A 23,851-nucleotide genomic window follows, 5' to 3' on the forward strand; every position below is an offset into this window, starting at 1 on the left:
TGATATATAAGACCATGTGTTACATTCAACATAAAGGGTGAGAAGAACCGGGATTATATATAAGACATTGTATTACATTCAACAAAGAGGGTGGGACACAACCGAAATGATATAGAAGACATTGTATTACATTCAACATAGAGGGTGGGACAAAACCGGAATTGTATATACGACAATGTATTACATTCAACATAGAGGGTGGGACACAACCGGAATGATATATAAGACAATGTATTACATTCAACAAAGATGGTGGGACAAAACTGGGATTATATATAGCATAATATATAATACATTGTATTACATTCAACAAAGAGGTTGGACAAAACCGGTATTATATATAAGACAATGTGTTACAATTAACAAAGAGGGTGGGACAAAACTGGAATTATACATATATATATATATGTTACAGGCATTTTCTAAATTTAGGCATTTTGTAAAATGACTGAAATTTTAAGGCATTTTCTAAAATGCCTGTGCGATTTAGGCATTTTATAAATTGACTATTTTTTTCAGGCAATATATTAAATGCCTGAAAAAATTGTAAGGCATTTCACAAAATGCCTGAAAGTTTAAAACAGAATGAAATGTACACAAAAATAGAACGACTGGAAATATCAAACAGACCACTTTATTTTATTATTGAATAGCATGCAATGTTTAACAGTTAAAGTTTATTTACAGTTAACACAAACACTGAAGTTGACAATTATGTATTACTACATGCAATGTTTGGATGACGACGACTGTTACACAATTGTCCAGATTTTTCCCGATAGGGGACTTAAAAATTATATTAAGAATAAAAAAAGGAGCAAATACAATGATAAGAATAAAAAAAAGGAGCAAAAACAATAAGTCTAAATGCATCTTCGATTGTTGCATGCTAAACGTCCAGTGGCAAATATTTCATGCATGTTCAGAACGTTTGTTTGCGGGACAAAAGATGTACAAAATCTTACAGAAGTTCAACTAACTCATTATATATGATATTGTCCTAATTTGACTTGACCTTTCCAAAAAATATTCCTTGAGTGCATCAAATTTTTATCTTGCATATTTTGCCAGGTGAACGATTCAGGCTCCTAGGAGCCTCTAATTTTTATTTACTAATGTTTATTATGAAAACTGTAAAACAACATTATAGCTTGACAGCATAAATGCACATACCTTTGCATATGTCAATAATCCAAAGAATATTCTTTCAATCTTGATTTTGTTCAAAATAATTTCATATTTTTCTCTGTTCCATATTACACATTTCTATTTAGAATCAACATTTTTCAATTAATTGGTTTTTAAAAATCTTTATTTTGTGGTAAGAACAATGTGCCCTTCTGTCATTGTAGAGACGTGGGACGAAACCGACATTATATACGGTATAAGACACTTATCTATATATAATCCCGGTTTCAATCCACCCTCCATTAAAATAAAATTAGAATGATTTCCCATAGAGGTGGGACGAAACCTTGATTAAATATAAGACACTAAAAAAGTTATAAAGCTAATACACTTCAACTTTACAAAGTGGTAATTGTTACGTTTTTACTAACCGTTATAATAGAGGTTTCCCGATTTGCTACCGTACCAACCATAGCACGAACTGGGAGCCGTCATTGAACTTCTAAAAATAATTGATATACACATTCAATATCAACATTTGTTTTATGAATCGTAATCAAAGGTATTTGGAGGATTTTAAGCTGCAACTAAGTATTAATTTCATTTCCATATTATTCGTATTTACACCAAACAGTATTGTGTGTACTCGATTATGCTTTCAAGCAGCCGTTGCAAGTAAAGTCTCCACATTGGGTATGTTAGTTTAACATTTTAACAAACAATAACAGTTGCACGAACGATTTCTAATTCAGATTTATTTTCAATGAAATTGCAAAGGCAAACAGAATTCAAAATATAAAGCCCATTTATATTTTATCTGATGTTTGCTTGTTGTATATTTATAACAGTAAAGAATGAATAGGTTGAAATATTTTAGGCACTAGGCTTTTATCAAATATGAACAAATAAGAGCTATTTTAACATACAAAATTGACTGCATTTATAATGAAATAAATAAAAAAAAAAACAAAAAAACATTTATCCAAATTATAGTACCAACCGGGCAAGGCAAGTTAAAAATAAATGTTGAATGTTTAAATGAAGAAAAAAGATATAAAATTACAAAATATATATGTAAATAATTTACCAATTATACAATATAAAAGTAAGGAGATGCGATATGATTGCCAATGAGACAACTATCCACCAAAGTTCAAACGAATGGATGTAAGCAATGATAGGCAACCGTACGGCCTTCAACAATTAGAAAAACCCATACGGTATAGTTGGCTATAAAAGACCCGCTATAAAAAATATGAAACAATTCAATTGAGAAAACTAACGCCCTAATTTATAACAAAACAATTAACGAAAAACAAATATGACAGATATGAACCAACGACAATCACCGAACTGCAGGCTCCTGTCTTGGGACAGGCACATAAAGAATGTTGCAAGGTCAAACATGTTTGTTAGCGCTAAACCCTCCCCCTAACCTGGGACAGTGGTGTAACAGCACAACATAAGAAACAAACTATAAAAATAAGTTAAAAAAGGCTTAACTTGTCAGATCGATACATAGCAGAAAAACATCAAACCCAATTGAGGAAGTCTCTAAAGAGTAATCAGAAATACATGTAAACTATTTACCATATAGGTGATCTACATTTTAAAAATGTAATAATCAATATCAATTATATGCATACTTTGATACTATTAAATATTGTCACTTATTTAATTACTAAGTTAAAATTTTTCAAATATTTATTATCTTTACCATCTTATAGTTTTCTGCATTTTCACAAGAATCGTCCAACACATGTACCCCAAGGGTGACTGGGGAATAGAAATATGGTCACATTTGGTCTTCTTCCGACCGGTAGTAAAACCCTTGCCAAAGTGGGGCGTCAATGTGGCTGTGTGGGATGTACAAGTCCGTAGCCACGTCCGGTCAGAATTGTGGCGTTAAATCCGATGCCTTGTGTAAAAAGAGTGCCACGTTCTCTGCACGTTAAAAATCCTTGCATGAACTCTTTGAGGGATCCGTAGGTGGCCTGTTGTTAGGCAAAATTTTTGTCCTTATCCAATATTACCTCATTTTCTAGTAACAGACAAATTTCCACGACCTTCCTCCCGGACGGCATCTTTTACATGACATACCTATTGTATTTATTGTCAATTTGTCCTGAACATGCATGAAATATTCGCCGCTGAACGTAAAACAATAAACAATCAATCAATCAATCAAACTTACACATGTACGATAATTTTTACCAACAATAAAAGTACGACGAGAGGATCAAATTATAAGATACGCTAATAAACAATTTATAGAAAACGACTGTCAGTGCAATTAGCTATAATTATATGAACATTTTTCTTGTTTTATTTTTAATTCAATGATTCTAGACATCGGTGTTTTTTCATCGGCAACACAATAGTGAATATTTCTTTTTCACAGTTTTGTCAGTTTACTTTTTCAGAATGCATTTTTAGAAACAAAAATCTTCAGTTGATGATAAGTGAAAAAATAAGAAGAGTACCCTTGTCTCACGCAATATTATAAGTCTCAGCTTTCACATCCTCTTAAGAAAAAATATGCTGATATAATGATCCAAAATGGATTACCTGAATAATAATAATTAATTTCAAAAATCATGCAAGAACTAATGAGAAATCAACACAATTTTGACATGATAACGAATACAACCAACATCAGTAACACGTATTTAAGAAAGTCGTTCATAGATAGTATTTTAATTATTCCAACTTCTATTTATACATAAAAAAAACTAATTTTTATTCTATATATATTTAAATAAAACAAAAACAATACTATACAATCTGAAGGCCGTGTCAACTCAGTGTGTGTAAGGTCTGTTTGATTCACGCACTTGTGCTCTAACTAAATAATCTCATGTAGAACCATAGGTACTTGGGGACAGGATAATTTTTTTAGCCCTCCCCTTTCTTCCAAAATCCGTTATTTTCTTGTTCTTTTATTAATTTCAATTATTTTTGCGTTTTTCTGCATTATATGAATATAAATATACTACAAATAACTTGTATTTGATATTGACTATTGATTCCAAGTTTACTATCCACAGCGGTTACTGATATATTATATAGACAGAAGGTATCTCACTTCGTACCTTATCACCTATTTTCCTACGCGAATTCTAGGAGGAATCCCAAGTCTACTTCATAAAATATTTAATTTCCTTCGGGTCAGTGGGCATGAATCGTTTCCGCTATAATTCCTCTTTTTAATTAAGCAGTAAGCACTTTTAATGAAATTCGACGTCTGTCGGCAGAACGGATCAATTTTGCTCGTCGTGTCGTCGTATTTTGATTCTTTAATGACGGAAGTATTGTATGAGCGACAACTCTAAAACGCGCCAAATCCGGTTCCCTAATACAAATGTCCCGAATGTTATTGTACAGCACGATAAGGTACGAGAGTTCATGATAACAGTATAAAGTGTAAATAAACTCGAGCAGGTTTACAGTTTATTTATACTTTATACTGTTATTATGAACTCTCTAACCTTATCGTGCTGTACAATAACATTTGGGACATTTGTATAAATGATATCTCCAAAACAACAATAACGGTTGAGTTACGTACCAACCGTACCCGATACGTAGCAATTCGAAACCTCTTAAATCATGAAATATTCAAAATAACAAAGATATTGAATATACAAAAAAAAAAAAAATATTTAAGTACATTAATCCTGGTACGATGATGGGATCAAACTGGTACAATGTAGGACGCATATCATTACCATCTCACGTGGGACTATGGTACATTATAGGACGCATATCAATACCATCTCATGTGGCACTTCACAAGGATTATGCCAGTAATAAAATGACGTTTTGTTCCCCATTAAATATATAGTTTAAGGTCCGTTGTGCACTTATGGAACTCCTGTGTGGTCCTTTCTACACAATAGTGCTTATTTGTACACAATAGTGCTCATTTGTACACAAATGAGGACTATAACGGTGTTTTTTAGAGACCGATATTGCTCAGAAAAAATTAAGAACGAATGGTGAAGAAAAAATAAATGTCTTTTCTTTTTACATTTTATAACCAAGAAATAAACAGGACAAGAAGCCGGACAAAGGATACGATTTTTTTAAAATTTGTATACTTTTTAATGTGAAACATACAAATGTACATGCATAACGCATTTTTTTTTTTTTTTCTTAAAATAAATATAAAACAGATATCAGAGAGATGGACAGGGGTAAAGGAACATGGGAATGCGTGAAGTGGGAGTCAGGGTGTCAGGAAGCAGAAATCAGAGGGGGGGGGGGCTTGGGAAGATAAAAGGGAATTGGGAGTTGGAGGGTATGGATGTGAGGATCAGACCCCCCCTCCCAGGTCCAACCCCTCATATCACAGCATTCCATATTTTGCACATTAAATCTAGTATCAGCTGAGAGTTATGTCAGTTCATTTCTACAAAGGGTGCACCTGACGATCAGTTTTTGGTGACCGCTTGGATTTTTTTTATTTTTAAATAATTTGAAAATATATTTCATCGAACAAAATCAGAGTACATGTATATACCAATTCTAATAAAACTGTATTTATTAAGACGTTTATGTATTCTTATATACGTGGTCGATGGCCAGAGGAGGAATGACAGCCTACGTGCTGTGTGCAAAACTTTATAGATCACATGGTACAATTTTAGCGTCCCTTCACATCAATTTTAAATATGGAAAAACACAAATGTGTTGGTCCAATCAAATCATATAAGTTTTGTTTTAAGTCGGCAAGTTAAGTAACAAAACAAACTAAGATGTGAGCGAGCCTTTTGATCCGACATACATACAATAAATTTACAGACATGCATATAGAGTACTGTGAGTGCAGACAAATTAGGACAGCACAAGACATACAAAAATACAAAAAGTAAAATAACAAAAATACCGTACTCCAAGGAAAATTCAAAACGGAAAGTCCCTTATCATATGGCAAAATAAAAATCTCAAACACATCAAACGAATAGAAAACTCTATCATATTCTTGACTTGGTACAGGCATTTCCTTATGTAGAAAATGGTGGATTAAACATTGTTTTATGCCCCACCTAGGGGCATTATGTTTTTCGGTCTGTGCGTCCGTTCGTTCGTCCGTCCATCTGTCCCGCTTAAGGTTAAACTTTTTGGTTAAAGTTTTTGGTCAAGGTAGTTTTTGATGAAGTTGAAGTCCAATAAACTTGAAACTTAGTACACATGTTCCCTATGATATAATCTTTCTAATTTTAATGGCAAATTAGAGTTTTGACCCCAATTTCACGGTTCACTGAACATAGAAAATAATTGTGCCCGCTTCAGGTTAAAGTTTTTGGTCAAGGTAGTTTTTTTTTTTCATTTTTATTATTTTCAAGAATTACAACAAATACAACACATCAAACATACATACAGTAATATTAGCAATACATTTGAATAATTATATATTTATTTATGACAATAAACATTGTTGAAAATTCATTTTTACATTTATATTAAAAGAGAAAATAAATACGGAAGAAAAGATAATTTGAGTTAAATGTTTATGTACCACTGTGGTGCACATGAGAAGGGTAAAGTATTTTATGAAAAAGGAAGAGGTTAAAAATATCCTGTAAGATTTTCAGTACATACTAAATTGTGCTATTAGATCCAATGATATATTTTGTTAGTTTTGACAATAAGTATCTGTAAAAAAAAAAATGACAAATTGAAATATAAAAATAATTCTTTAAATGCATTCCACATGGTCAAAGTGTTCTTGTCTCTTATTTTTGACTGCCATTATTGTTTCTAAATTGTACATATATTTTAGCTTTCCTTCAATGGCACTGAGTGAAAGATCTTTTGAAAAACATCTACTGTTGTATATAGGTAGTTTTTGATAAAGTTGAAGTCCAATCAACTTGAAACTTAGTACACATGTTCCCTATGATATGATCTTTCTAATTTGTCCTCAATTTCACGGTCCACTGAACATAGAAAATTATAGTGCGAGTGGGGCATCCGTGTACTATGGACATATTCTTGTTATTCATAGTTAACGCATACACAGTTGTCACCTAAAAAGGAGTAGTCAATCATAAAAGCATATAGAAATATTAAGTTAATCAAGCACATACATGTAATGTAGCAACTAAAGCTATAATTACCACTTCAAATAAGCAAAACTAGGGAAGTAGAATACATTTGAAAATTACAAACAAACAAAGGAAATGTTTTTTTGAGGTACGTTGCTGCAGTATACATGTACATGTATAAATGCAAGTGTGCTCAATATCTGCAGGCAACACAAAAACATGCTTTAGTAGTCTAGCAAGAGATCATGGACTCAAATTGCTTAAAATTTGAGCACCGTCTGAATTCTTCGAGAGTTCATGATGTTCATTCCAGAGCACTGGAGCAGAATACCAAAAAAATTGTTTACCATGCCAATTATTTTCAAAATATTAAGTTGCTGAACAGATTTCTACCTATGGTTTTAATATGGTTATCAAAAATTAACTTAACATTTATATATACCTACAACTTGACTGTTTCTTCACAAGATATATAAGTATTTTTAATTTAAAAAGGAGATTTAATCATCTGACTTGTGTTACCAACAGCAATAGCCTGGACTTTTTCAGGATTTGCCTGCATACAATTGCTTATTGCTTATTGCTTAGCGCTTAATTTTTTTTTAGAGGGGATCTGGAGAATGCTCGCCGGTCTGTAGGTTTTTTTAAAGAAAGATCTCTCTTTTTCAAAACTGGTGCCACCTGTGCCTTTTTTAGTCTGGGAAAGAATATTTTTCAATAGATACATTAATCACGTCGGTGATAGTTTTAATAGTTGCTGGTTTACAGCATTTTGTTAGTTTAACAGATATTTTGTTTCATCTGTAGCCTTTTTTTATACATCAAATGTATATATAATTTTGGCTATTTTCTCCTCATTGGTTGGTTAAAAATAAAAAGTTTTTTTTTTCTGAAAAAGAATTATATCTTTAAGTAAATTTGGATGATTGTTTTTGTCAAAAATATGATCTTTACCAACATCTTTGGTCACATTCACAAACAATTGATTAAAAACCTCTGCGTAATCTCCTTTTTTTAGCTATAATAATTGCACATGTTCTTGCAACATTATTTTTTACTGTGAATGTGTAGCCGTTATTGAAAAATAAAGCTTGATTGTATTGCCAAATGTCTTATGCTTGCAACCACCAGTGCATCTTTTTTGAAAATACTTATGCTTTTTTCAGTTCTCTGTTCAAATACTTAATTTGATTTTTTCCCTATACATATTTTTTTGTTGGTGTATTTTTATCAAACATATTTAATAACTCATTTTCAAAATTTTGATAACAATCATTCATATTCATTTCGTCTTTTTGACGAATGTATAGATGTTAAGACACCATTTAGAGCTTCTATATCTAATCTAAAATTTTATAAAATTCTTTAACTGATTTTTTTTTTGTTGCTTTTTGGGAACTGGAACAGTATTATTAGAAATTTACCATAAGTGTACGACTCCGACCTAATTCGGAATAAGGCAGGTTAAATGACCAGGCGATCTCAAAATAGTAAAACTATTGTAAACATTGTACTTTAATCAGTATAGTCTTAATTGAAAAGAGCTTTTCTGCGATTGAAAAATCTACCATAAACTTCAACTATGGCATTATGTTTGTGACGAGAATGCCTCAGAAGAGTTCCCATGACATTAATTCATTTCAATTCGCCAATAACATGATCAACGGAGACTCGGTATTCTGTAATGAGTCTATTGAACTTCAGACACTTTCTCTTTAGGTGTTCCGACTTTCTGGTTATCTGCTGTCTGTTGTACGGAACAGAATAGCGGTTTGAATATATTTTATCACCAAGTATATACGTATTTAATGGAAAATAAATATTTTCGTCTGTCCTTGAAGTTGCAAGAAAAGAAAACTCCACGAAAAATACACTATATCCATATACTGAAAATTTTTATTTTAATGAATGGTAGTGACTTATAGTTATCACTATGACTGGTCTTCACTCTTTCCTATAGAAATCGTACAATAACTCGAGTTTTTTTTGAACAATTTGAATTTATGAGAATTTTTAAAAACATGGTTCCTCAATGAAATAAACATAATGGTTATTGAAGAACTGGTCATTTTCGTGATACATGGACTGCCCGTAGGACAGTGGTATTGACTGCGACAGCAATAATGACCTCGCCTACAGCTCAGTCATTATCGCTGTCTTAGTCAATACCACTGTCCTTTAGGCAGTCCATATATCACGATAATGACCAGTTTTCATTAACTATTATGTAATTACAAAGCAGGTTCGCATTTGTTTCCGTTTCCTCGGTGTTGATTTAGATTCATCTGAATTTAAATTGATTAAACTGTTTCGGTTAAATGATGTCGTTGTACATATAAGTACAACAGAATTACAGAAAATACAATTTATTTATAATATTTATCAAAAAGTAAAAATAAATAAATTTCTTAACAAATAAATCATATTCATTTAATCTAATCCCTTAATCCTTTACAGACTGGTTGTTGTATTGTACATCGTGCGTTTGTGTTTAGTGTTTCTGCGGAGGAACGAGCTGCCAAAAGTCAAACATTCTTACAGAAAACTTAATGTCAGTTCCAAAACTAAAATAACATTTTGTTTACGGCTATACATGTATGTTAATAAACGGATTAATTTCCCCCTAAAGTCACATCCACCTACATATACCTTTCGTTTTGATTCTTTCTTCTATTTCTATTTCATTTTAATGTACGATTTGTCAATAGAAAATTTAAAAGGGCTAGTATGGTTCTCTGTTAGACTTATTAGCTCACCTGGCCCAGAGGGGCCAAGGGAGCTTTCTCATCACTTGGCGTCGTCGTCTGTTAACTTTTACAAAAATCGTCTCCTCTGAAACTACTAGGCCAAATTTAACCAAACTTGGCCACAATCATAATTAGGGTGTTTAGATTTAAAATTGTGTCAGATGACAAGGATGGCCGACATGGCTAAAAATAGAACATAGGGGTAAAACGCAGATGTAGAAATGTTCAGAATGTTGAGTTCTACCTATTGTCTATATACGTCATAACTGTCAGACGACTTCTTATAGGAGTTATTGCCCTTAAATGACAAATTTCACTTTTTTTCTATTATCTTGAAAATTATGATAAATAGCGAGAACCTTTAAATTGCAAAAATTATCAGCAAGACAAGTTCTACAAATAAATCCAATGGTCGAAATCATTAGTCGACTCCTTATTAGAGTCATTGCCCTTTGATGACGATTTTTACCATTTGTTTGCGTTTTGCCTTATATGACAACAATTATAATAGATAATTAGACACTTTAAATCACAAAAATGATCAGCAAGTCAAGCTCTACTAACAAGTCAAATTTTGCAGATATAGTTAGTAGACTGTCACTCTTTATAGGAGTGATTGCCATTAAATGAGGATTTGTTTACCCTCGTTTGTGTTTTGAATAAAAACTAAAGAAGATAGTGAGAAACTTAACAGATTAAATGATCAGCAATCCAAGAACAATAAAACAGAGATTTTTGTCATGAATTCTATTCTCGTCTACAATTTTGGAGAGTGTACTTTGTTAAATATGAACATAAACCAAGGTGAACGAAACAGGCTCTTTAGAGTCTCATATTTTTGTACACTTCTAAAACCAGACAACAGTTGCGAGCTAACTTGACAGGGATGATAATTGGAATGACTTAGAAGTTTAATCGATAAAATGCTTGCTGATTGGGGACTTGTATTCAAAGCATTCACAGAGCTAATGAAATCTTCTTGTTTACTTTTACAAATTGTGATTTGGGTGGAGAGTGGTCTCATTGGCACTCATACCACATCTTCTTATATCTATTTATATTTCCATTCTCAATTCTATAATATCCTGTAAGTTGTTTCCGTTGGATTGACAAAAGATATCGTAGTTAATGTCACCGACTACTAAATAATTATTATAATGTGTATGTAATACATTCATCGAGAGTTGTAATAATAATCTCACTGACTGTCTGATCACTCAATTTTTGGGGTCTATATATATTGATAATGGAGCATTTGGTTTTATTTATTTTTAGATCTACCTCATAAGTAATGTTTTCAAGGGTTTTGCATTCTTGATTATTATAAATCGAATGTACTAGCAAGTTTTCATATAAAAATATGTACTGACGATCGATTATGACTTTCACATCAAATGTTATGGGGAAATTGTAATATAAAAAAAAGCTGTTCCGTAACGGCAGGAACTTTTATTCGATCTCTTTAATAATACATTGTACAAGGCCAACATAACTTTGTAAATCTTACGAAAGATCGTCAGTGACAAACATTGAAATTAACATCATTGAAAGAATAGTCTGCATGCATTATAAAATCTGAAAGGTCTCCTTCGGTCTCAATCCATTGCTGCATAATTAGTCGCTGAAAACGAACAATTTTAAAAAAACATTTCCTTAGTCTATTTGTCATACACGTTATTAGTAAGGAGCATCAACCCCTTGTTTTGTGTATTTCAGTTATATTTAAGATAAGATGAAAATGGTGCAATCTAAAAAAGCTACTACTTAAAATGCTTTTTATGCAAAACTTTGTATTGTGCAAATTATTTGTGTATTGGACAGCCTATGTTTCTCTCTGGTGCAATGATAAATGACGAAAATGTTTAGTTTCGCTGATTTTTCTTTAATATCTTTTTTACCAGTACTTACTAAAAACAATTAATTAAAATCAATAAATAATTATTTATTCAGAGATAAATAATTAAGTGTATTATATGTATCTAATTCAATAAATATCAATTCATAATACTTCATAATGTTAGTCTTAGGGAAAAATCAATTCAATCCGCATTGGGGCTATATACATGTAGATTCTACCATTGTACATATCGAGTGTGATACGATATCTATCCACTCTCGACAGTTAAGTTTTAAATATTTAAAATTTAACTGGCGAGAGTGGATAAATATCATATTGCACAAGATTTGATGGTGGAATCTGTTTCTCTAATGTTTTTTAAACGATATGTAGACAAATTCAATCCTTCCTTTCGAATGATCTGCAAAAAGAGGTGTTCTTTCTATGTGAAGTCATCAGGCATTGTCGCCTTTTTTCATGACGTCATAATAGGAAATTCAAAAGAAAGCAAGAAAATTTGACGTCTTTTAAAATCGAATTTTGACCAGTGAATAATTGAGATCAAACGAACCACACGTTGATTAAACAATAATAATTAACAGGTTAGGAAAAGGATAAATCGTGTAAAAATTAGAGAAAATTATGTATATTCTCAGTAAATATACCCAATGACCAAATTCGTTAATTATGTTTACATGACTTTGCATATTTAGATTATATAAAAATGACTACCTTATATTATTGCTATTTTTATAACCTCATGCAGTACATTTCGATTTTCAAACCACGAATTGCTTTTAATTAATGACACATCGATCATAGATAGCCTAAGACAAATATGCGTGTCGTGTGCATAATGTTGTCCCTCCTCCGATCAATTGTTGAGACAGTAATATTTCACATAGTATTACTATCTTATTATTAGTGCCCAAGCATCATCGCATTCATCAAGCTTTGTCCAATGCCGATTGGATAAAGTGACATATTGACACACCTACTTTTAACTGATGGCCAATCAAATGTCTCCAGAAACCGGTCAATACAAAAATACTTCAGTAATGAAAAAATAACAGAGATTTATTTGCGTATTCGATATTTAAAAAACAAAATCTAACGTTATTATTGTGTGATAACAATTTTAACATTAAGTTGTAAAGAAGTGTCGTGTACACCCATCCCCTCATTTTATACACACTATCTAAAATGAGAAATACAAAATATGAGCGAACTGCAGTTTTTCGCGATTTAAAAGGTAGTTTTATACATCGACATTTAATTCCCGGGAACGTCAAGTTTAAAGACTTGGAATAGCTCTGAAAGAAAAGTTAGATACCAAAATGTTCACCAGTGTAGAAATAAACCTGTAAATTATAAAAAAAAAAAAAAAACAGCCCGAACACAGACTAAGGATAAAACACAAATGTTTACTACCATCTAGAGTTTTCATAAAGTAGGTACTCCTTAATTCACAGATACACATGCACAACAATGGATTCATTTTTTGATATGTACCCGAGAGCTGATAAAGACAAATCTTACAAGAATTTCAAAGGTGTTTGCAAAAATGAAAAAAAGACATATTTATTTTTGTAGACAAGCAGCGAATTGAATGAGGAAATTTGATTGAATGAAAAAAAAAAAAGCAAAATGAATAAGTTCACAAATAAAGTGGCAAAAACAAGCATATAGAGTTGCGTAAATGAAAAAGAATAATTATTTTCATAATAATTAAAATGTCAATTTCATAAATTAAAGGATTATAGGTACATAACGACATGACATACTATTCTACATTTCCCATATACAGAAATTCATAAATAATTATTTATTTGTATCCATAAATTACGTCCCGAAGTGCACAGGCTTGGAGCTGATCTTTGGCTGTTCAGCGAGCACTATTACATGATCAGCAGGAGTATATCAATCAAAAGCAAGAGACAGAGATGTTATTCGTGAAATCAGAGCATTCCTTAAATTCGACATTCAAATCATGTTTTGGAAATAGCAGCATGCATGTTTTAATTTATGAACATCACTGATATTTACTTTTTTCCACAAACGCACAGTATTTATGAGTAAAGTTATAACAATGGTTAACTCGGCTCCGATTCGTAACAATGTATTCTGATCGACATAACCTAGTGCCGACATACGCTCACCCTGTCATTTTAGTCGAACAAAGCAATGTAAATTAATGTCACCTTTGACCTTCCTCAACACAAATGTTGAAAGATTTAAAATACAGGTTACAATTATTTCGTAATAAACTGCATTTTAACTTAATCTAACTTTAATTTTCTATTGAAACCGTCGAATATCTTAGTGCTCATCAATGTGTAATATTTGCCGCCGGCCATTACATACATTTAGTAACCGATCAATCTATGATTAATAATACAATCAATGCATTTCTATCATGCAACAGTATGATACAAGTACCTTTAATTTACTTCAATTGCATATATTTCGTTTTAAACTGCTTACAGTAATAAGTAAACGTTATTTCAAAGCTCTTTGATAAATTCCGAAAGTCAATATTCCTAAAACGTACGTCTTGCTCTTTTCAAAACGAAAAACAAAACTGACGCAATGAAGGGCAAATGTGCTTCAATTAAGGATGACTGTTTAACGCCCAGTGGCAAATTAAATGCATAGTCAGGACGGAAACATGTTAATGTAGTATGAATATTTACCCTGCTTTGTACTAGACCGACAAGCTGAGTCGGATTAACGTGCTAGTGCACAAAGTAAGTCCACATAAGACATGTCATCCTACCTGAAAATGTCATTCTGACTCAGAGCCAACCAGCCTTTGTTCTCACACCTTAATGCCATGTGCTTATCGAAGACGCAACAAATGTTCTTATTTAAAGTCTATGGTTTGAACCTGCCGGGGTTCGAGCTAACGGCCGCGAACACGAGACCATCGAGGCGGCTAAAAATGTGCAACGAAACAAAAATATACACTATATTCTCGTGTATTGTTTTGTACATAAACCAGGCCTTCAGTTTTCTCGTTTGAATTGTCTTACGTTAAAATTTGTCATTTCGGGGCCTTTTATAGCTTACTATGTGGTGTAGGTTTTGCTCATTGTCGAAGGCGGATCGGTGACCTATAGCTTAAAAATTCTATGTCATTTGGTCTTGCGGATATTTGTATCATTTGCAATCATACCACATCTTCTTTTTTTATATATACACTATAATTTATAAGTATGTAAATTTTCGTTTAATCAAGCGTTTTGTGTAACACAACTGTTATTTTCACGGATTTGGTAGTTTGATTGTTTTTAATTACATTCACGATCCGATGTTAGATCTTTAACTATCTGATTGCAATGCTTGACCAACATTGCTTACTCTTTCACGATCTTTTGTTCTCGGTATACCGAATGACAGCCATGAATTTATTCAGTTTTGACCACTGATTAGTGTTATGCATAATGCCTGACCATCATTGCTTATTTTTTCACGATCTTTTTTGTCGGTATACCGAATGACAGCCGTGTTTTTATTCAGTTTTGATCACTGATTATTATGATATCTATTTTGTCTTTGCACGCAATTCTCCAGTTTATGACACAAATGTGTGAAAGTTCATTTTATTCAGTGTTGATCAGATATTCATGTGATAGATATTTATTTTATATTTATAACAAAACAAATTTCAGTTTATCACACAAGATTTGATATAAAGTAGAGAAAACATTATATATTATTTGTTAATACTACAGAACTTGCCTAGATTATGATCTTATAACAGTTCTAGATTGATATGAGTGTTGTTTTATTGTAGGGTGGATACACAGCATTACACGTGGCTGCTAATAATGGACATCTGCATGTCGTACAATGGCTGATTGAGGAAGGGGGAATGAATCCTTTGGATAAGTCACAGGTAATATTGGATGTTTTATACTTTATTATGAAGTTATATAGGGAATCATTAAAGACACCAAACACAACATCAACCGTCAACCATTACAGACACGTAGACAACAATTATAACACTTCGTTGTGTTTACATCATTTACCGATTTTGAAAGATTAAAAATTTGACAAATTGTATAGACACGTGTCTCATTTTAAAGATGGCATGATACCCCCTATAAACGAGATGTTACTTTTCAATTGTGTTTTGATTATTTGTTTTCATTGGATTGCTGTCTCATTAACTTTTACGTACATGTTTTTTTATTAAAATCTTTGTTTACAGCCATATCAAATTAAGATTCATACTCGTCTAATATTTTTGGATACACATTTGCTTTGGAGAGTTTTAAGATTTATTGTAATTAAGAAAAATAAAAAATAAAGCAAATTCTAAAGTTGCAATTTATGTTTAAAAGTGTTTGTAAAAATCGTGAAATAAAGAAAAGTCAAAATACCAGGTGCAAACTTAAATTGATAACCTGTTTAACTTAAAAGATATCTGCTTTAGATCATCTCCTTTTGACATCGATCAATATACTACACGAAAGATTGTGTCTTTTATTCTTAAATTTATCCTTGTATCTTATAATTCTCAATTTCAAATATCAAATATCCACCTTGCCGTGGAAAAACTAATTGATTTTGTTCTGATTGTAACTTTTTTTCCTTCCTCCACTTTTCTTTCGGAAGTGTCACTTTTGTTCCGCAACATTTTGATTAGATAGTTGGTATATGATATCGAACAGTCATTGCATTTTTTGAAAATCACTCTTTTTAACCAAAACTCTTCGACATGAGAGTTATCTTCTCGTAAACTGTTTTATTTTTATCACAAGTCCTCAGAAACTGTAGAAGATGTCGCTTAAATTTTTATCTAAAATGTTCGTTACCAAGTTCCTCTGCATGATCCTATCAGTTTGAACTGAAGCAATCCGTTAACATGTTATCAAAGTTATTTCACTGTTTGTGTTCGATATAAATCGTATGTTGATGTAACTCATACATTTAAATTATCGAGACCTCGAGTCTTTTGATTTGAGGTCCCTAGTCAATAAAAAAAACATTAGGTCAACTCCACAGGTCACAGGTCATCTTAGAAACTTTGACATTTACTGTTGTCGTTACTTTTTAGATTCGCTCATAGACATCGACAAAATTTTTTGACCCTCTGAATTATCTTGGGGACATAATTCAATAACATAGAAATCGCCTTCTGCCCGTAAATATAACTGAAATTCTGCAATCAAGTTTATGCAAATGCATTGTGTATTCAAAATAGAATTCCAATGTGTGTATATTCTGAAAATAATCAATAAACGTTTTGTTAAATTACTAAAAAGTATAGACTTTTTTGGCATACTGTGAATGAAGACTCGTGGTCAGCGATTATACACCAATTTATCTGTAAATAAAAAAAAACAATATATATTCATGTTATCGCTATAAATACACGTGTGGGTTTTAGTACAGTCACACCTGTTGAACTATGTGTGCATTCTGAAAAAAAAATTGTGGATTGGTGTTGCAATCCTTGCATGTTCCTAGAAATAGCATCATTTGAAATGAAAATAACGTTGTTGGTTCGGATCAGAAAAGAGGACTACGCATCCCCCCTCCTCATCACATCTTTCTGTTTCGCTTTTTCCTAGAGACTCTATATCAGTATTTAATAGGTGGTCCAGGGTCTCGATTTCCTGTTCGCTTGTTCCTAAAGACACGGTTCTATGTAACAACTCGAGAACCTGATCCCTTTCCCGCTTCTTTGTTTGTAGGTGAGGGGGACACATTACCCCCCGTTCTCTGTGTCAAGAATGTACGTGACATACTTGTCACTGGACGTCATATAGACAATTAACCAATCAGTTAACCGATATGATCTTTGTGTATCAACACATAATGAAAACTTTCAATCAAATTCGTCAACTTTGACAGTCTGTCATCAATCAATCAATAGATTAATCAATCAATAAATTCAACCAACGAAACTAACTAACCAAGCCAATCATTGATTAATGTATGCGAAATTCGTCAAACTCGACTATGTAAAATGTTAATAAATCAATCAATTAAACAATTAACTAACCAAACACAAAACCAACCAACACGCACACACTGACATAAATCAACAATCTAAACCAACCGACCAAACAACTAATTGATATCAAATGTCACTTGGTTGGTTGGTCTAAAAACACAAATTAACCAACCAAAAATGTAATTTATGAGAAAGGGAAAAATTACAGTTCTTCACCTAACAATTGTTTGTACAAACAGATGATCTTTAATTTGTTTTGTTTCTTGTCATATTTTGTGAAAACGTAGTTAGATAAAACAAAATAGCTTTAATTGCTAACACTCACTTCATTTGAACTTTGGCGGATAGTTGTCTCATTTGAAATCATACCACATCTCCTTATTTTATATTAGTAAAATGCATTTGAATTTAACTAGAGATGTTTGTTTTCAGAGAGTGAGGATGACAATCTAAAATTTTGTAATTTGATAACTCATGAGATTTTTTTATTAGCAATATGTATGTGCATACGTGACATGTAAAGATCTACAGAGTGTACTTGCTAAAAATTCCTTTTTTAAGTACCATTCCACAAATTTAAATTATTTTCTAAACCGGATTATTTCTGGTTGTCATATATTTTCACATTGAATAAATGTCTTACATTTAACCGCTTTACTGCAATCACACTGTCTGGCCGTTCGTTCGTGTGTCCAACAAATATTGTCGTCTCTCTTTTCTCAGAACTGCTGAACATAACGACTTTATAAATGGTCAGTAGCTGGACAGTGATAAGTTGTAACGTGCGAGCACTTTTTTTCTGGATCTGTAAGGTACCTACTATCTGTTTGCCGATACTTTGAATTTATCAATATGCTGAATGAACTGAAATTGTTTCGTCACACAATTCTTCAATACTACTCAACATAATGACCTCACATTTAGTCAGCAGATAAACAGTGATAAGTTGTAATATGTGTGCGCTTTTCGGATCTGTCAGGCACCTTTTTCATGTTTTCCGATATTTTGAATTATAAGAAGGGGTTTGCTTAGCACAACAACCTGTGCATTCTTATTTTTTTATTTGATCTTAATTTTCAGAATTGTCAGACTTTATCTTTCAAAATTTAGGATTATTCAATATCATTAAATTGAATATTTGAAACATGTACTTCCATAGGATATTCTCTCCTCTTTTGTGTGTGTGTAATGGGCGGGGGGAGGGGGAGGGAGGGTGCAATTATGCATGCGGAGAAATTGTTTGAATAGGATGGATAAATTGATTGGTGTCAAAATTCCAGTGGCAAATATTACATACAAATAAGGACGAGAACAGTCATGATTATGTAACTTCAACCGTGATTTTGTAAAAGCGCAAAATGCTAAAGTTGACTTTTTATTCGATAGATTATAAGGCTGAAGAAAAAAAAAGTTAATTTACAAAAACAACATAAATAAGACACTGTGCATGTTTTGCCTTCTTCTCGAATGCCTCCTGCGATATCGAAATACCATTTATGTTCATTCTTTTTAAAACATATTTTTAACATACAACACTTAGTTGTATTCTTTATTTACTTCTTTCAGCTAATATAAGGAAATGTTTAAAAGAAAAAGAAAATATTTTATTGAGTTGGTGTTTCCGATGCGCTTTTCTTGATTTACCTTAAACAATAAAATATTGACCTACAATGTGTCAAGCTCTAAATTTCTCGCGTCAATAAAAGTTAAGAATGCCCTAAACAGTGACTTTCAAAGACCTGGCAACACTCCCCTATATCCCATAAATAGCACATGAGTTTCCCAATTTGGGATAGGGAAGTAGACATGGTTATACCATTTTTTTTTTACTTTTACACATTTTCTTAATTTTAATCAATGGACTCATTACAGGTGCATACACGAATGATAAATAACAATAATTATAAAAATCAGGTGATATAATTGCCAATGATACAACTATCCACTAGAGTTAAAATGACGAATATAAGTACACTTGATCCTTGATATTTATAGTATTGATTCATTTTAAGAACATAACATACGGAAAGTCTAGAGGAGAAAATGTTCGTTACGCCTAAACATCCATCAGGACTAAAACGTGCACTTTGTCATTGGCAATGGTATATTCACACCGGACCAATATATTAAGTCATTGGATGCTGTGTCAATAATACGTTTGGTAGACTAGAGAGCGAAATATTTGCTTTAAGGATATATGTCCTCTTTCTTAACTAAAATTAATACTTGAATTTATGGGCGTATTACGTTTCCGGATTATTTGCAAACTTACAATTCAACTTTTCAGCTAAAAAAAGATGATTTTCAATGAGACAGGTATCCACAAACGACAAAAGGGCAACGACCTTGATTTACCTTTAGAAGTTGTTTTGTTGTAATTTGTTTATAACAAATCAAAGGGACAGTGATGCACATTTCTTCATATTCATACGATGAAAGAGTTTTGTAATTAATTCAGTCATATATTTAAAGCAGAATCTAACATAACTTGTCGTTGTTGTAGATGTTGTGACCGACATGTTTACCCCACAACTCTTTTCATTTATACTCTCACTTGAACCTCATTACTAAACAAAGATATTCTAAATGTAGCAATTAATAAATGAATATAAATTATAACATAATGTGATGATACGATCGCCACAAGGTAGTAAAGTGGCTATAGGTTAGAGAATCTGACAATTCTTCCCGCTGTGTTGTTTCTATTCAAATAGAATAATTTGTTTGAACTTAATTTCAATAATAAAGTCACAACAAATACTGTTACAAGACAACACAATAACCATTAAAAAGACAGAAAACAAAAACAAAGATTTATCTTCTGTTGGTATTATTTTAGTATGTTTTTCTATGTGAATTGTATTTTGAATAAAACTGTATATTCACCTGAAGGAAAATGATATTACACACGCAGCAGATGTAGTATGGTAGGTCCTTGTAACACTTAACAATTAATTTTTTTTTTTTTTTTTTCAATTTTTTTTATCAAAGTTTTAAATTATTAGCATTCCAAATTTTCGATTTTTTTTTAAATTTAATAGTTTAGATATTTATTAAAACTTTTAAAATACTAAACTGTACATACAGAATTCGCAAATTTTGTCTTATCATATTTATATAATCATTTTAACATAAGATGCATTTTCGCCAAGTTTTACTAATAAAGACGAAAATTACATATTATTAATTTCATTCATTGGATTTTACCAGTGAGCTGTGACGTTTTTCCTCCCTGGGGCATGACGGGATTTGAATTAATTTCATTCAAAGTCTTGTTCGCTTATCATTTTTTAACGTAATTTAAAGGGCGCCCGTGACTGTTTCTCACAGCTAATAACCGACAAATAAGAATGAAAGAAAACGAACACTCGTGTAACGTTTCACAATAACGACTTATAAATAAATTCGTATGGTAAAGGTATATATATTTTCGATTTAATTGTATACATTATTTGTTTAGATTTTTTCCAGAAATATTTGCTGAACAAAAATTATTTACTGACACTGTACGAAAAATAATTGCACGCTTTTCTTTTACCTTATTTTGACAACCATTTTAAGTACGCTAGGTCGGTGTGTATTAACTGATATATTATCTATATATTATATTGGAATGGCATTGTTTATTTCTCGAATAGATGAGCACTTTGAAAACATTTTTTTTTATTAACCTGTGAGCATTTTAGCCTGAAGGGTAACACTGTTACAGGTGTTAATGTAATTTTAACATATAGAGTTTAATACACAAAGATTACGTGAATAAATCCGATGCTAATACAATTTTAAATGCAATTCAATTGTATAATTTCATTAAAAATAAAATGCTAATATTTAGTTCCGGTAGTGCATTAAACTAAGAAATGAACAATTTTCAATTACGTATGCAATTAGCGTACAAATTAAAACATGAAGATACAGAATAATTATATTTATGCTATAATTATTCTCATTAAAAGAAGAATATGCTGAAATCTATGTTTCATTTACTTTATCGAAAACATTACTTAATACTATTTTAAATCTGGTTTTCAGATTGAAATTTAAACAAGAAAAAAATTACAAGCAATTGTTCAATATGCCTGATTTAAGGGAATCGGAAGTATCAATGTCTCGTTGTCATATCTCTTATCTCTGTCGCCCTGGAAGGTGTACTAAGCCATACGTTGCTATTCATCTCTTTTGCGTATCTCTGTCGCCCTGGAAGGTGTACTAAGCCATACGTTGCTATTCGTCTCTGGTGCGTAAGTTTTTAGACGAAATTTCAATAATGATATTTATATGCAAACAGAAGGATCTGAAATGTAAATGTTTTATAAGAAAAAAATAACGGGTACGGGGCGGGTATTACACAAAGTCAGTCAAGGTCAACCCGAATTATAAATCCTAGCCTCCGTACTTGTATGATCATTCAATCCGAAATTAAACTTGTTAGATAAATAAAAAAATACAGCGCGTTTGTTTAGGACTAGAGTAAAAATATAGAATTTGCTTATTATATAGTAAGACGTATATTCCCGAGCGTATAATGCACAACAATGCCAAGGACGTATAACTAACATACACATCCTTGAAATAATTACAATTCTAAAATTTGTTTTAAAATTTAATAGTTTAGATATTTAATCAAATTTTTAAAACACTCAACTGTACATGCAGTTTTAATCATTTCGCTTAATGAAAGTTTGATTTTTTAAATGTTTTGAACGATCATCTCAAGTCTTTATTTGATTGCATGACGATGATATATTGCCGTTAATTATTGGTTTCAAGTGTAAGTATTGGTACTGTAGGTGAAATATTGAATCAATGAATTCGCAATGAACGTTATACTCGCCTCGAATGTGGGAGGTTGTGAAATGGATTCCAGTCGGATCAAATCTTTTTTTTTTTAATATTGATATCTGCTTATCCGCTAGGCACGTTGCATTTAAGAGTAAGACCAAATATAAGTAGCTTGGAACCAGGATAATAATAAGAGGTAGAACATTTATATCCAACTCAGTTTGATCGTCTTTTAAAAGCTGAATACATTCATACCACATAAACATATCACATAAAGATTTTTTCAGCCTGAATTGCCATGTAATATTTGCCGCGGTACATGAAGCAGCCTTCTATCGGTATGTAGCTGTGGGCATTTTGAGTAATGCGTGCCAACAGTTTTAATCATATGAGCAACAAGGTCCAGATTTTCAATCAAGTCAACAAAATGTGATGAGGAATGCAATTAACTAATGTAAATTTTCATTTAAAAGAACAAATTTATAAGATTTTAACTTATACATATATATAATTTTACAATCATAGATTATTTTTGCTTGATTTTCAATGTTTTAAAATTGGCGTATTTAGGGGAGGTAACTCTGAAATAGTACATTTTCTAAAGGAATCTACATGAAATTTTGCAATTTTATGTTTTAGCAGGAAATGACCGATGACCCTATCTTTTCTTTTGATATTCTGAAAGCATTTTCTAAAAGCTATCTTCTCGTATTTTATTTTACAATTCTATCATTTAGTTTAGTGTCTATTCACATAATGATGTTTTTTCCTGTATAATCCATATAAAATGTTTCATTTTTTAACAACCTGTAGCTTGAGAAAAAGCTCGGTGACCTATCATTTTTATTATATTTTTGAACATATCACATTATATGCTACGTTTTGGCAAAGTATGAACAAATTCTATCATTTTTAATTTATACTCCCATACCACCTTAATATTCTACTAAAAGAGGCCTACCCTTAAAAAATAAAATTATTATAACAAAAAACACATACCTAATCCGCCCGTGTACTATTTCCCATTGACAATAACATTTGAATTGAATGGAATATCCAATAAAAATGAAAACAACACTTGATTTAATACGTCCGCAGCGTTTTTCTTGATTCACCTACAAAGCTGAGTATTTGAAACCCAAGGATGTATTAGAACCGTTTGGGACGAAGGTCGGGAGACTGCAACAAGAAAATAAGGGTATATTGGATAGGGACAGAAAGGTCGCATTGCCGAAGGCCAGCAACGGACCCCTCAAAGAGTTGTTGCAGGGGTTCTTAACGTGCAGAGAGTGTGGCACTCTCTCTACACGCCCCATTATTAGCGGATGTGGCTGCGTAC

The 23,851-nt window shown here is 31.8% G+C and overlaps 1 protein-coding gene across 1 annotated transcript in view; it reads left to right on the forward strand.

Moving 5' to 3' along the window:
• Positions 1 to 23,851, forward strand: part of LOC127702762 (ankyrin repeat domain-containing protein 39-like) — a 174,154-nt gene that overhangs the window by 97,629 nt on the left and 52,674 nt on the right. The window contains exon 3 of the mRNA XM_052207066.1: positions 15,559 to 15,660. Coding sequence (XP_052063026.1) covers positions 15,559 to 15,660 — 102 coding nt within the window. The remainder of the gene's footprint in view (positions 1 to 15,558; positions 15,661 to 23,851) is intronic.

The sequence above is a fragment of the Mytilus californianus genome, unplaced genomic scaffold (genome assembly GCF_021869535.1).
Source record: "Mytilus californianus isolate M0D057914Y unplaced genomic scaffold, xbMytCali1.0.p SCAF_5, whole genome shotgun sequence".
Classification (NCBI taxonomy): Eukaryota; Metazoa; Mollusca; class Bivalvia; order Mytilida; family Mytilidae; genus Mytilus; species Mytilus californianus.